General features: G+C 54.1%; 1 protein-coding gene across 1 annotated transcript; it reads right to left on the reverse strand.

The window, feature by feature from the left end:
- Nucleotides 1-3,540: 3,540 nt before the first annotated feature.
- PERM1 (PPARGC1 and ESRR induced regulator, muscle 1) lies at nucleotides 3,541-13,437 on the reverse strand. Its single transcript, XM_065696429.1, has 4 exons — nucleotides 13,362-13,437; nucleotides 9,152-11,497; nucleotides 6,922-7,038; nucleotides 3,541-5,331 (listed from the first exon to the last, which is right to left on the reverse strand). The coding sequence occupies exons 2-4, from the start codon at nucleotides 11,493-11,495 to the stop codon at nucleotides 5,252-5,254; spliced, it is 2,541 nt and encodes an 846-aa protein (XP_065552501.1). The 5' UTR covers nucleotides 11,496-11,497; nucleotides 13,362-13,437; the 3' UTR covers nucleotides 3,541-5,251.
- Between the last annotated feature and the right edge of the window lie 1,265 nt (nucleotides 13,438-14,702).

The raw sequence follows: 14,702 nt of genomic DNA on the forward strand, positions 1-14,702 counted from the left end.
ATCCTTCGCAGCCCGGCTGTGGCACAAGTACAGCCTGACCCAGGTCAGCCCCAGAGTGCTCTGGAGCAGGCAGCGTGCCTGTGCACATCCCGCTGCTCAGCTCGGTCACAGGATAGTGCCTCTTTATTCACAGAGGCAGATGGAAGGCATGAGCCGATACCAGCCGCCAGCAATTCACTCGCTGACAAAGGATCTCTCCACCCCTTCACTGCCTCCAAGTGCTCAAATCAGGTGTCCCCCCCCCCCACTGAAACCATAGGTGGAAAAGCAGAGCAGTGATCGAAACCCCACGGGCTGCTGTATTTCTGCTTTCTGAATTCCAAGCCACAATCCCAAAGGATAACCTTTTCCTCAAAGGATAAACAGCTGAGAGATGTATTTAAAGACAGAAAGCGAAGCCTATGATCTGCTCCTTCGGCTTCAGGAGGTTGGAGGGGAGACCATGTGTAGCTGCCCACCAGGGCAGCTCTTGCTCATTGCTGCGCTGGATCTTTTCGTTGGATTTACAAAGACACTTGAGTTTTGGGAATTCCTTGGTGAGCATTTGGGATGAACGTACCTCTTCCTGTGGGCTCGCTGTAAGAGAAGGACCTGCTGCACAAACCTGCTTCCTGCTCCCGCTTGGAAACCCCAGCAGAGCCTGGAGCGCATTGAGGATGGGCAGGATTTGCTGTAGTCTGTGATGAGCAACTCCCTCACTGCCCTGTGGGTGGGGGAATCCACCAAAACATGTCCTGCTCTCACAGCCCAACCGGTGCTCCTGTCAGTCCCACAGGAGAGGGACGTCGCTGCTCCTCTCCTCCGCCCTGTGCCGGCACTTCTGGCTCTGGCACAGCACCATGAGCCCTCTAAAATCCCTCTGAAGTGTGCGGAGGAGATGGCTGTGACTCAGAAATAGCCACGGGATGCTTTGCTCTGGTTTTATTACAAGCAGAAGGAGCCGCCCTGGCAAAACCGATTCCCGTCCCAGCGCAGGGCTCCAGGAGCCGGGTGGCACATAGCACATGCCGGGATGAAATACGGAGGCACATCTCGAGGGTGCACCTGCCTGACTTTTTCATCTGCTTGGCAAGGCAAGGGGTCAGATGTGGGAGCTACGTGCAAGGCGAAGGAGCGGGGCGCGATGGCACAGGGCCCACCCCCAGCACTGACACTCTCTTTGGTGACGGGAGAACAGCAAGGATGCACGGAAAAGGTCGTTTCTATTGTGGTGGCTGCTGCTATTGCAAAAGATGGGGAGCTCCTGGCTCCTCCCTTCAGGGTGAGATACAAGATGACCTCCCCATAGAGGGAGAGCAGAGAGCTTAAAAGGTCAGAGAATAAACCGAGCATTGAAATTGCAAGCAAGCCCAAGCAGGTTTCCTTGGAGGACACCAGAGACACTGCTGCTTGGCTGGGCACAGCAGACACTCCCAGAGCTCCAAGTCCTGACACCAACCAGATCCTTCAACATTTCCTTTTGCTTCTGCGGTGAGCTGAAAACATCCATCTTCTGAAATATTGATCTCACCTGCTTCTTCCAGGGGAGATCAAAAGGAGCGCGAAATGCGCCTCTAACCTGATGGATCCTCTGCTGCCTTCAGTAAGTGCTAGCAAGGGGAGGTGCCAAATCACATTTACATCTCTTAAGCCCGAGCTGTAAAGGATGAGACACCAATGATCACAGAAAGGCAAAGGGCACTGGCTGGTGGAGGTGACAAGCATCTCACATGGCCTACAGCATGATATGAGTACAGAACTCTCCTGGGAAGAAACTTAGCACGGGGTTTTGACCCTTGATTTCCCAGGTAAAGGTGCTCAGGGACAACCTGACCCTTTTCCCACCCCAAATGCAGTGTTTTGACTATGTATGGCTCACCTATGGGATGTTGGGAGTGCACAGCATTACCTGCCATTCCTGCTCCTTGCAGCATCTAGGTTTGATTCCTTTCGGGATCATATCAGATATGCACCCAAACCAGCTTTCCTGCAGCCTCCCATCGGTGCCACTCCTGTGCAGCTCAGGAAGGCCGATGGTAGTCTCTGACTGTAGCCTGGCTGTCTGCAAGGAGCAGAACAAGCTGGTAACGTGCATAAACCATGCAAGCAATGGTGGCAGGAAAGGACACTGCTTCAGCAGTGATTTAACACCTATACATTCACTGTGAGGTTCTGCAGCCCAGCCTCAACTCACTGAGCTTCCTCATTCTTCACAAAGGAAGAAGACCAGGAGCTGAGCTGAACTGGCACTTTGGTTTGCGGGGAGCGGCTGAGAACAAAGCCTCTTCCCAAGGGAAGATGAGATCCCAAAGCAAGGGCATGGCTTGGAAAAGATCAGGCTGACATGGGTACACACGGACACCCCACATCCCAGAACAGAGCCCTGCCCCAGCCCCTAGAGGGGTTAATGTCATCAGAATGTATTCAGCATTATGGTTCCTGGCCAGAACGCCTCCCAGTTCCAGTGAGGTCTTCAAGCCAGCTTTACAGTCACTGAGGCACTGAGACAGACCAGAATGACTTTTCCAACCATTGAATTCACTGTTAAATTCAGTCACTTTCGGCACAGTCATTTCTTAGCTGCCAGCATTGTGCCTGGGTGTACTGTTCATGTCTGGGAGGGAAATCAACTGTCCCTGCACCTGCAAAGTGAAGGGAAAACCTCATTTCCCCCTGATCTGTGTGACAAGAAAACACAAAATCTGAAAGATTCAATCCAAGCCAGCAGTCAGCAGGGACCATTTGGGATTTAGGTCTGTCCCTTACCCTGGGAACTTCACTCTGCGTGAGGAATTAGACAGGAATAGCCCCTTGAGAGGAGCTGGCAGTCCCGGAGCCCCCTTCCCTGCCTGCTGCCCTCCTCTGACCTTTCTCTGCTTTGGGACAGTCTCCCAGGAAAACCCAGCCTAATGAAATTGCCAGATTCCTCCAGCTGTTTCCCCGTTTCCCACCCGCCATGCCAAGGCTGCCACTGAGAACGCGGGGAGTGCTTAATGGATTATGGCTGGATAAACAGGAAAACTGAGCATATGTGAACGCTTCAGCCTCCCCTCCGCCTGCTCCTGCTCAGAGTGAGGTTTGCTGCGCCTGAGGCTGCAGGGCCACGCGTTCTGGGATGCTGCTCATGCAGAGCTTAGCTGCATCCTGGGGGACTGGGGAGGGCAGAGGCGATGAGCATCACTGGACCAAACCCAGGAGCTGCTGCTGTGCATTGACTTGTGCTCACTGATGTGTCCAGGGAGCCCCCGAGGAGCTGGCAAGAGCTGGTCTCTGCTTAAGTCCTGAGTGCTTTTGAGACAGGAGAGAGCAAAGGGTTCTCTGGAGCAGGCTGTTAGTGACAGGCAACTGCCAGGATGTGTCTTAGAGGGGCAGGCATGGGGCCTGAGCCAGAGAAGAGGAATAGCAGCCCATCTCCCTGCATGCCCTGTCCTCAACATGCACAACTCCTACATTTTAGCATCAACATCACATAACGGATTGATTTCTTGTTCTTTAAAACTTGGCACTCGTTCAGCAGGTTCACACACAAACAGTACAGACGCAGGAATGCACGCAAGAGTATTAAATGAGATAGATCTTTATTAGAAGCTTCCAGCACGTTTTATCTGTTCTCTTCCTCCACCAAACTCCTCTTACTGGCTATACAGCTACTATAGTCCATATACATCTATATATGGTCATATACATCTATATACTATAGTCCATATACATATATAGTCCATATACGTCTCTCTCTTGCTATTTACTGCTACATACCTCTCTGTACAATTGTACAGTGTGCTCTCTTATCAGCAATAATACATCATCTTCAAAACAGCCCTACACACATTAAAATTGCATGGCACTCTGCATTGCAAGGAAAGAGCTAAACCTCTCCTCTCTGGCTTCATAAGACAAACGTTGCCACAGTGCTCCTACAAAGCTCATAGGCAGATCCACACAGGTATTCTGGGCAGACTTCCCCCCTGGTATCTTTGTGGATCTGGTGCCTAAGTGCTTAACAAATCTCACATTCATGCTGTTATCAGACTTGGGAGTGAAGAAAAACCATCATGAATAATGCCCTTGAGTGTTCAGGAAGGCACTAGAGACAGGGAAGAAACTGAGCCACTTCCTCTTCCTTTTTCACCCCATCTTCCATCCTGGGTCCATTCCAGCCCTCTTCAGTCCCACAGGGTTACACACTCAGCCACGGCACATCCTCCCTTGCCATCTCCTCCCAGCCACCTGTATGTCTCTAGGATGGAAGGCAGTGGGGGCACCAAGTCATGTATCTAGACCCTTCATGTGGTGATTGTCGGAGCCAAACATGTGCACATACCTTCTCGTCCTCTCCAACATGCTCCTGTCCTTAAGAGGGCTCTTTCCAGAGGCTTCCCTGAGCTCAGCCCCTTTCCCTGCTGCCCCTGCAGCCCCTTTCCACCCTGTGCAGCTCCTATAGAGCCCTTCCCCGCCACCTCTTCCCCTGGCTCTGGCTGTGGGATTCCTGCCTGTTCCCTGCCTACAGCAGTGAGATGTGTCCTTGCAGTGGGTGCTCCTCACCCACAGGGCTGAATACCACATCCATGGCTCTGGCTCAGCAGGGCCACATGCAACAGAAACCCTATCTCAGCCTGCTGAACTGTTAGACTGAGCATGACTTCTTTGAGTGCAGTCCAAGAGGATGAGTCCTCCTGCCCTGAGCCAACCCGGTCATGGGGGACCTGGTCCTTGCCAAGTGAGCAGCCTCTCCATCCCCCTTTACCCACACACAGCCAGCACATGCTTAGCAAAGCACCATGTTTGGATAGGGACAGCTCTTCCCCAAAGCTCTCTCCTCTCCTCCTTCATAGATAACCCAGCTCCTTCATAAGAACAAAGCACTTTCCTGGTTTCTTTTGCTCTCTCCTCCATCCACACCACCTCAGTGCCTGCCTTTGCCACCAGGTGACTTCAGCAGGGAGGATGGACAAGCAGCACCCTGGAACAGACGCTGTGACTACTCCTAGGAGACAGCACAAGTATGCAAGAAGTGTGCAAAGAAAGACCAGAGCCAGCCCACGCTGGGCTCCTCTTCTGTCCAATACAGGTACAAACCGCCTACCGTGTTGTAAATGACTGTCACCGGAAGGATCCTGCTTCCTGTGACATCCTGTCCCCTTTAGGGATGGGTCCAGAGAAGTCTTGATGCTGGGATCCAGGCTTTTCACACTTGCCCAGGAACAAAGTCCCCAGCTTCTGCCTCCTAAAGTCCTCGCCTGTCCTCGGGAAGCATCGCTGGCGTGCGCTGAGGCTAGGTCTGGGGACGTCCTTCTCTGACCTGCCTTCGGAAGTAGCGGATGGCAGAAAGGGTTCCAAAAGTTGCCAGGAACACTGGAAAAGAGCCCAACACATTTCTAGAGTGAGGATGGGTGCTTCTCCCAAACCTGAAGAGCTTTTCCAGCCTTCAAGATCACAAGCAATGTGGCTCACTCTGGTCTATAGGACCTAGAGTTCCCTTCCTGCCTTTGCTTTTCCTCCCAGTCACATTGTACTTGTTCCCAATGCATTCAGCCCTGAATAGCCTGGGCAACCACACCTGATCCTATTGGTTGGGCACATGGATCACACCACCATGTCACAAGAAATAGCTGTTTTTAAGAGAAACACAACATAGACTCCATGTGTGTGCTAGAGATGGGTGGTGGTTAGATGCACAGGTTCATGTGGACATCTAATGGGCCTAACCTCAGGTAAGTAGGAAATGTCACCAGGGATTCAGGATAGTCCCCTCGTTTTCTACTTCTGTTTGGACTTCCTGGTTTAAATTTAGACTAGTTCAATTTTTGGGACATAGAACAGGCAAATTCAGCTCGTTGGAACTCAAAATGTCACAAGAGAAGTATAAGCCAGGATGTCACCTCCTTGCCAGGGTGCTTACTGCACACTGGGTTATGCAATCCCAAGGGCGCGAGGCCCATATCCCGGTTTTCGCACCCTCTCTGAGGCCACATCTACGATCTAATACTAAGAAGGCAAGGAGGAGCAGGCCAAAAGCTCCTTGTGATGACTGCACTGAGCAACCTTAGCTAATAAGCTATTCTCAGCTCAGGGTGTCAGCTTCCTGTGTGACCTTAGTGGGGAACATTCCTGCCCTGGACAAGGAGCAGGAAGCCCTGGTCCTACCCTAACACCCCATGGCAGGGGCTTTGGACCCAGCCCCAGGGCAGGGTTGCTGTGTTTGCTGTCCCACTCCCTACTCATCCAGTGACCCTCACCCCTTGGGCCACAGCTCAGCTAATTTGTGTTGCCAAAGCTTCCTCTGTCCCCACCAGTTATTCAAATGCTGTGGTTGGAGAAGAGAGGAACCAACAGAGCTCCTGCAGGACTCAGTGCACCAGGATAACACTTCAGCTAAGCTGTATTTAGGGAAAAGATTATACATTTACAGCACTTTAGACCAACGTGCATTTGTTAGAGAGGAGATGAAGGAGTCTAAGCCTGCATACTCAGGGTCCTGATTGAGCTTCTAGGAAGCATGGATCCTAAAGAAGCCTCTCTTGCCCTGATACACTGGCACTGGTCTCTGTCAGAGGCTTCATGGAGCAGGGCTAAAGCTAGGAACACAGACTTGTCCTAGAGCTAAGTTCAAGTCAGCAGTCACTTTGTGTGGGGAAAGGACAACGGGAATAAGTAAGATAAGAGAGGGGAGACTGAGATGAGCTCTTAGGCACAAGTTCTTCTGTGAGGGTGCTGAGGCGCTGGCACAGGGTGCCCAGGGAAGTGGTTCTATGAATCAGGACTGCTATTTCCATAGGCATTAGAAGGTATTAGAAACTAACAGGATGCTTTGGAAAAGTAGGGAAATGACTGCATTTTCCCACAGGCAGTGTTAGGTGTATTAGTATCCCTGCTTTTCTCATTGCCATGTCTTCCATGAGGTCCTTCCCACCCCTCTCCCTCCAGGATGGACACCATACGTACTGGTCTTCCAGGCATCCGGAGCCTGCAGGTCGGATGTCTTCACTGCCCAGGAGGCAAAGGCGCAGAAGACGAGGCACATGTCTTTGTGGGTCAGCGCCAGTGGAACCTGGGGGATCCCTGTGGGAAGAAGAGCAGGAGGTTTGGGGTTTCACACCACTTCCTCTGCCACAGCAGGCTCTGGTCCCTCTGTGGCAGTGGGTCCCTTGTGCAGCCCCAGAAATACATCTTTGTCACATTTTCCCTCTCAGAAGATGCTCTTTCACCATTGATCAAGTCAAACATGTCTATTTAGGACTCAGGTACATTCACTAAGGAGAGGGGCACATTTTCCACCCCTCTCAGGTTTACACTTTAAGAACCCAAGAGAAATACTTGTTAATGCTGCCCGTGGGCCTGAGAGGCACAACCAGCGGATATGATGCCTCCAGGACCTCAGACTGCATCACCATCTCCCTGTGTATCTTCCCAACCTGGAAGTGGGGCTGGATTTAGGAGAACGCATTTCCTGGGGTGGATGACAATGCAGTGGGATCCCTCTGGGTGAGGTCCCCATCCATGTCCCAACACACACACAGCTCTAGGACAACACAGATGCCACCAAGAAGCAGCAGTGCTCAGCATCTCTCTGCAGCAGGAGACAGCCCTCAGTGCTCTGCATGTCTTTCTCTGCTGGAGTTCCAGTCTACTTGGAGACATAGGGGTTCTTTTGCTCCTGTGTTTATTTGATCAGGTTTTTAATTAAAACTGGCTTATTAATTAGCTACACCATGGCAAAGGCATTTGCCTCTGTGCAAACAGGCTGGAAGCTCTATTTTGAGGCACCCTTTGGGATGACTCATTCATTGTTTGGTTTTAATATTACCTATGAGGCACTGTGCCTCTAAGCATCATATAAGCTTTAAGATAAATATGCTGTGGTAGTGGGTCAGACTTGTTCTCACTTTATCCCTGTTTCTCTTACCTGCAACCCATAACAGTCAATGTGCAGGTGACCTCTGAGGTCTCAGGAGGGTGTTTTTCAAGCTAGCATGTGTTTTATAGTGCCCTTCACCTTCTTAGCTGGAAGCCTTGGACATGTTCCACTCTGTGCACACCATTTCCCCCACCAATATTAGCTCCACTGGCAGCCTTAACAGGAGAGCAGCTCAGCAGCCATTGCCTTATCTCAGGGGCATGAGTTCTTCGGTACAGAAGGATTTTGCTGCTCTGCCTCCCATTCTCTCATCAGAGGCACAGCTATGTGGTTCTGCGGGCAGTTGGATGGGTGGGGGATTCCCATCTCTACCTGACCTTGCAATAAGCTCGACCGCATTTAATGCAGCTAAATGCCTCAGTAAGTTTTCCTTGGCCAGAGTGTAAAAATATAGATCAGATCCACAGCAAGTTATATCTATTCAGGGGAAGAAGTGAATTACCTAGGACAGGGACTTCAGGCCACGCTGAGTTTCAGGCTGTTGCATGCATGCTGTCATACCCCAGGACTGGAGTTTATGGAGAACAAAGTAAGGTATGCATAGAATATACCCAGATTCCCTGTCCATGCCTCCTGCAGTACTGGAAGCCAGCCAGCAGCACTCGCTTGGCATAGGGACAGTGTAAGCATCACGAGAGACAATGTGACACAGCATGTCCAGTGGGACCTGGTAACCTACATGGTTTCCAATACCTGAAGGGGCCTACAGGAAACCTGGACAGGGACTTTTTATAATGGCATGCAGTGATAGGCCAAGGGGGATGCCTTTAACCTGACAGAGGGGAAAATTGAGATGAGATGTTGTAAGGCTCTTCCCTGTGAGGGTGCTGAGGCACTGGCACAGGGTGCCCAGAGGAGCTGTGGCTGCCCCATCCCTGGCAGTGCTCAAGGCCAGGTTGGACACATGGGCTTGGAGCAACCTGCTCCAGTAGAAGGTGTCCCTGGTTGGAACTGGATGAGCTTTAAGGTCCTTCCAACCCAAACCATTCCATGATGACTCCATGATGGTGGTAGCTTTAGGCATGCTTTCCCTGCTAAAACCCAGTGCTGCTATGTGCCAGGGTTAACATACCAGGGGTGTGATTTGACCAGTTACACCAGCCCACCTATATGGTCCCATCTGTATGGTGGCCTCAATGCCACTGTGGTTGAAGTGGAGATGGCTGCAGCAGGGCAGGGCTGGGAGCTGGGGAAGGGACCACACAGGGCAGAGGCACATCCCTATGGGGCTGTCGGGCAGGGATAACAGTGCTTTACCTCTCAGTGCAAGGGCCATGTCCAAGTCAGACTGTGCCTCGCTTCTTCCCAGCGGACCCAGCGGAACAAGGGGGAGATTCTCTCCGGATCCTCTCCGCACAAGAGCCTGGGGTGCTGGGACTTGGCGTCCGATGAGATGCCTTTGCAGGAGGGTCTTCAAAGCCCCCACAGCTTTCTTCACCTCCGAGGTGGGAGCGATTGAGAAAATCCCTCTCCAGCCCGCCCTGTTCCCAGGCCCATCCACAAAGAAGTGTTCGTACACCTCAGGGACTGAGATAACCACGGAGTCTTTGACTGGATCCAAGTCGGGATCCTCACTTTGCAGCTCAGTGTGGTCCAAGCTGCTGAACTTCTTTCGCCTCCTGTCTTTACTCTTGACTTTTTTCCTCTTTCCTTCTGGCTCATTGAAAAAATACTCATAGAGTTCAGGCAAGGAGATTTCCCTTTCCAGTGTTTTTCCCCCCTCCACTGAGTTCCATGTTCCTTCTTCTTCCTCTTGGGAGTCACAGAACAAATAGTCATACATCTCAGGCCAAGTCACGTCCAGGGTGTTTGTCCCTGCAAAGGTCCCAGGTTCGAAGCAAGGCAGGCCCAGCTCCCTTGGGACCTCAGCTGCAGGCTCCACATGAGCTCTGTCTGCAGCATCCCCTCTGAAAGCCACCACACTGTGGGTATGGAGAGGCTTCTCCTGGCATGCCCCTCCTGAAGGAGCTGTGGCTCTGCTGGCATCTCCGGCACCATTGGGGATCACAGTGTCACGTACCCCCAGGCCACCAGCCTGCCCTGCCTTTGGTTGTTTGGTGGCCTTCACCTTTGCCAGGGGCTGTGCCACCGGCTCCTTCACCTTCTGCTTTGGGGGAGTGCTCACGGCTGGACCACCCTCATCCACGGCAGGGCTGGACACCGGCTGCTTGCTCTCCGCTGCCTCCTCACTGCCCAACCTCACAGGAGCCAGTCTGGCTGCTGGCTCCTTCACCCTCTGCTTCGGGGATAAGCTCGCAGCCACATCACCCTCATCCACACCAGGGCTGGGCACTGGCTGCTTGTTCTCTGCTGTTTCCTCACTGCCCAGCCTCACAGGAGCTGGTTTAGGGGCTGGTTCCTTCCCCTTCTGCTTCAAGGTGGTGCTCACAGCTGCATCACCCTCCTGCACACCAGGGCTGGCCACTGGCGGCTTGTTCTCTGCTTCTTCCTCGCTCCCCAGCCTCACAGGAGCCAGCTTGGCTGCCTTCTCCTTCACTTTCTGCTTTGGGGATAAGCTTGCAGCCACATCACCCTCATCCACACCAGGGCTGGGCACCGGCTTTTTGCTCTCCACTGCCTCCTCACTGCCCATCCTCACCGGGGCCGGCTTGGCTGCCTTTTCCTTCCCTTTACTCTTCCTTGAGGACAATGGCGAGCTTAAAGGTGCCTTTATGGGCACCGCAGTCCCCTGTCCTGCAGCCCCCACCGGCTCCTTGTCCCCCGGGGCTGCCTCGGTGGCACTGGTTCCCCGCTGCCGCCTGCTCTTCCTCGTCTGCGCTGGCACCTTGGGCCTCACAACCTCCGGGGAGCCAGCGGGGGAGCAGCGCTCGGAGCCGGCTCTGTCCCCGCTCGCCTCCTCCCGTGCTGGGGACACGGGTGCTTTGGGAGCTGTCTCCAGCGCTGGACTCAGGGGGGGTTCACGCGGGGGTCCCGGTGGTCCTGGTTCCAAGCGGGAAGCGCTGCTGAGACCTTTCCTTGCGGATCTCCCTGGGGAAGCAGGCACTGCGGGCGAGCTGCCCTGACCCGGAGCCCCTCCTGCATCCCCTCCGTGTTCACTCCTTCCAGCCGGGTTGCTGGGACGCTCCATAGCCGGGCTACCGCTGCTTGCTCCTTTCTCCGCCTGCGGTGCTGCTGCTTCGCACGCCGTGTCCTGCGCTGTGCCACCAGCCGGGCTGGTGCCTGCGGGCGGGCAGGGGGGCTGCCTGCCCTGCACACTGGGCATTGGAGCGGATGAAGGGCAGCCGGGCTCGCCGCTCGCACACAGGATCCTGCCAACAGAGCCCAGGTCCGCTTCGCCCTCGCTACCCGAGAGGAGCTCCGGCACGGAGAGGTGCCCGTCGGCCGGCCAGCCCGGAGAGGCGTCTCCGGTCACCCCACGTGGGGCAGAGCTGCCCGTGCCAGGCCCTGGCCTGCTGCCCACCCTGGCTGCGATCGGGCTGTCTGTGCTGCCAGGCACGCCGTCCCCTTGCTCAATGTCACTGAGACTCTGCTCCTCCGCTGTGGCCAGCGAGGCAGGGGCGAGGTCGCACTCCTCCGCCGCCGATAAGAACTCAGCCCAGTCCCTGTCGTTCAGCTGGATGCTGTACTCGAAGTCATCCATGCCTGCAGCAGGAAAGCAAGGGACGGGGACAGAGAGATCAGGGCATGAGGAAGGGACACCGCCATCAGCAGATGTAAGCCCCTAACCCTTTGTCCCCAGGTTCCTGCCTTGCATTCCCTCATCCTCACTCATTTCCAGCTGAAATCAATGGGAGGCAAGAACAGAATCATCAGGGCAAGCATCGCTGTGCTGGACCACAGCCCAGCCAGCACTGAGAGAGACCACTACTACCCCCCTCAGGTCTGCCTCTGCTCCCCAGCACAGCAGCACTGAGAGCTTGGGATTCTCTCCAGAGCAGCTCTGCATTTCCATTGCCCCTTTCCTTCTCCTTTTGCCTACAACCCGGTTTAAAAAGTGGAGGATTTACACTCTAGAGCATTCCTGTTGCCACAGCATCATGCATGAGGGTGGCATGAAACACAGCCCAAACAAAGACACTGCAACAAGCCGTGCCCGTGGCACTGGGGAGGGAGATGCAACAGAGCCCAAAACCAGCATAGGGCATCCAGCAGCAGGAGAAGAAGCAGAGAGATCACAAGGCTGCATCCTACCTGTACCACAACCTGAGCCGGTGATGGAGCCATTCAAAGAGCCACGCAGGAAAATCCTCCCAGCACAACATGATGCTGTACCCTTGACGGGGGCAGAGAGCTCGGCTCCAGCACAGATCCATTCAAGGGCTAAAATTAGACACCCCCCCCTCCCTCCCCAGCGTGTCACTTGAGATCCGAATGTGATGGGTTCAGACAGGGCAGGCCCATATATAGAAGCTGGTGGGGAAGATGTGGTGGTGCCAGCCAATGCCTTCCTGTCCCACAGCCTCTGGGGTCTCCAGGACCACTCCTGATGCCCACTGATGTGGTTGCCCCATGGCATGGCCAGCAGAGAAGTGGTCCATATACAGAGCTCACAGCCTTTGACCCAAGGCAGAAAGTGACGTATGGATGGTAACGACTGCTCTTTTTCCAGCATACCTCAGTCTGTAGGTTGCCCATTCCTAGGGTGACAGATACATCCCTCAGGGGCATCGCTCACCTATTGACAGCATCCCTTCTTGCCAGCTGACTGCAGCTTCACATCAAAAGATCACAGCCACTGTCACAGTCTTGTGACAAGCCCTGCGTGGCACGTGGCAGCCGTCCCATGCAGGTGGCAGAGGGAGCCTTGGGTTGGCTCCTCAGTGTGAGCCTGGCACGAGGGAGTTACAGGGGAAGCGACTGGTCCCTGGTGGCTTGGTGGGTCAGCAACCAGAGCCAGAAATAGCCCTCCGCCTCCCCCTGCATGTCCCAGAGGACAGAAATAGATGACCTGAAGCAGCTGCCTGCAGCACAGAGTGTGTGAACCCAAACCCAGCTCCAGGTCATGCTGCCCCAAGGCTATGGACACACATTTAGCCACCAAGCTGCCCTAGACCCCAAACTGGAGCTGGCCAGTTGTGCAGATGCTGTGGGAACCGAGAGGGACCCACAATCTCTGCATCGCCCTCAGCTATTCCACATCGCATGCTCCGCGTAGCCCATGGCTCCTGTCCCACAGGCTGGAGGCATCTGGGCCTCTTGCCCTGCCAGCACCACCATCCTGTGGGAAGGAAGCTCCCCGTCGTGGCTGCCTTCACACACTGCACTGCCAAGGAGCGAGGCAGGAGCGTGCAGCCCACCAGCAGCCCCATGCCACGGGGTAAATATTGACCAGGACACGCTTCCTTTCCTTATGCTCCGGGCTGACGCACGCAGGGAGCTTGTGGAGCCGAGAGAATACGGAAGGGAAGAGGTCTGCTGTCTTCCCATCCTATCTCCTTTGCGATCTGGCTACACCCTTCTCCCTCTCCCCCTCACACGCGCTTGCAGACGCAGAAGGGAAACCAACCGGCTTCCTTTTCTTGGCTGCAGTCGACTTCCTTCCCTTTGAGTCCAGCAGGCAGGGTTAGTCAGAGAAACCTTTCAACTCTGCCTTGCAAACCGCAGCAGAGAACATGAAAGAGGCAGAGGCAGTGAGACGGAACTGGGAGCCAGCAGCGGGCTGGCGGCCCGCGTTATCAGTGTCCCCTTGGAGCAGCCGCACACCAAACCCCAACAGGAACTGCACACACCCCACCACGCGTTCCACCCTGGCCTCAGACACACAAACAAGTCTGGGCGCAGGAGACATCCAAGGATTTATTTAGCAGGCCAGGGTAAAGCCCACACAGAGTCCTTGGGGAAATCACGCATCTGCGAGCGCTTCCCTGCCTTCCTCTATGGGAGGGCCATAAGCATGGACTTCAAGGGCAAAGGCACGCTGCCCGGGGCCAGAAGGGACACTGTGCCATCTGCCAAGGACATCCAGCAGTTCCAGCCAGGAGCAGGCCATCTCTGATTACCTTCTGGCACGTGGTGACCCTGTGCCTCTCCTGGGTACCTGGCTCCAGGTCTCCAGCGGAGCTGATGCCAGATGCTGGGATGCTGCTCCAGCACCTCTGGACCAACGTGACCAGAGGATGCTGCCTGCCAAGCCACAGGCAGGCGGGCAGAGGCCACCCCAGCACCTCCAGTATTGATGCTGTGGTATTAAGGACATTATATAAATAACTAATGTCAGTGTGTAATTAGAGAAGGGCCTGAAATAAAGCAGCAGATGAGGCCCCTCTCTGCCTGACGACATAGGACACAGCGTGGGAGAAAGTGTCAGGATCAAGGGCATGGAAAGGGGAGCTAGGCAAGGAAACTGGGAACACAGTGGAAGGGCACTTCCTTTGGCATAAAGACTCCTTCTGTGGCCTCAGGCTCAATAGTCATTACTCCCAGTGTAAAGGGACTTCAACAGACTAGCGGGGGGGAAAGGAGCTATTAGAGCTATATAGAATAATACTCTTAGATAAGCAATTTCCTATCCAGGAAACTCCATTTGGGAAAATTCTACCTTCACAGAGCTTTTACAAACAGCACTAAAACATCATGATTATGGGGGGGTTTGGCTGAATTCACTGCTGAGACAACACAGACAATGCAAAGAAATGTGGGTCTGATTACAAAGACATCCTCCCTGCCTTGCTCTAGACCCATCACATGCTGTGTGTTAGTGGAGGAAGAGTGGGATGTGTTTGCAGGGAAAGTAATGGGAAAAAACCACCAACATAATGGGAAGAGGAATACATCCACAGCTTCAGGAGCAAAAACTGCATTAGCTCTTACCCCACTGCCTGGGACACACAGCTCTGTTTGTGGCTAT

This window comes from Lathamus discolor, chromosome 16 (assembly GCF_037157495.1).
Source record: "Lathamus discolor isolate bLatDis1 chromosome 16, bLatDis1.hap1, whole genome shotgun sequence".
Taxonomy (NCBI): domain Eukaryota; kingdom Metazoa; phylum Chordata; class Aves; order Psittaciformes; family Psittacidae; genus Lathamus; species Lathamus discolor.

Excerpts from the sequence above, each read along its gene's own strand:
- PERM1 (XM_065696429.1), bottom strand. The coding sequence starts at position 11,495 with ATGGATGACTTCGAGTACAGCATCCAGCTGAACGACAGGGACTGGGCT. Across the intron at positions 7,039-9,151 it reads CATGGCCCTTGCACTGAGAG|GGATCCCCCAGGTTCCACTG; the intron begins GTAAAGCACTGT and ends TTCTTCCCACAG. Across the intron at positions 5,332-6,921 it reads TCCGGATGCCTGGAAGACCA|TGTTCCTGGCAACTTTTGGA; the intron begins GTACGTATGGTG and ends GCTCTTTTCCAG.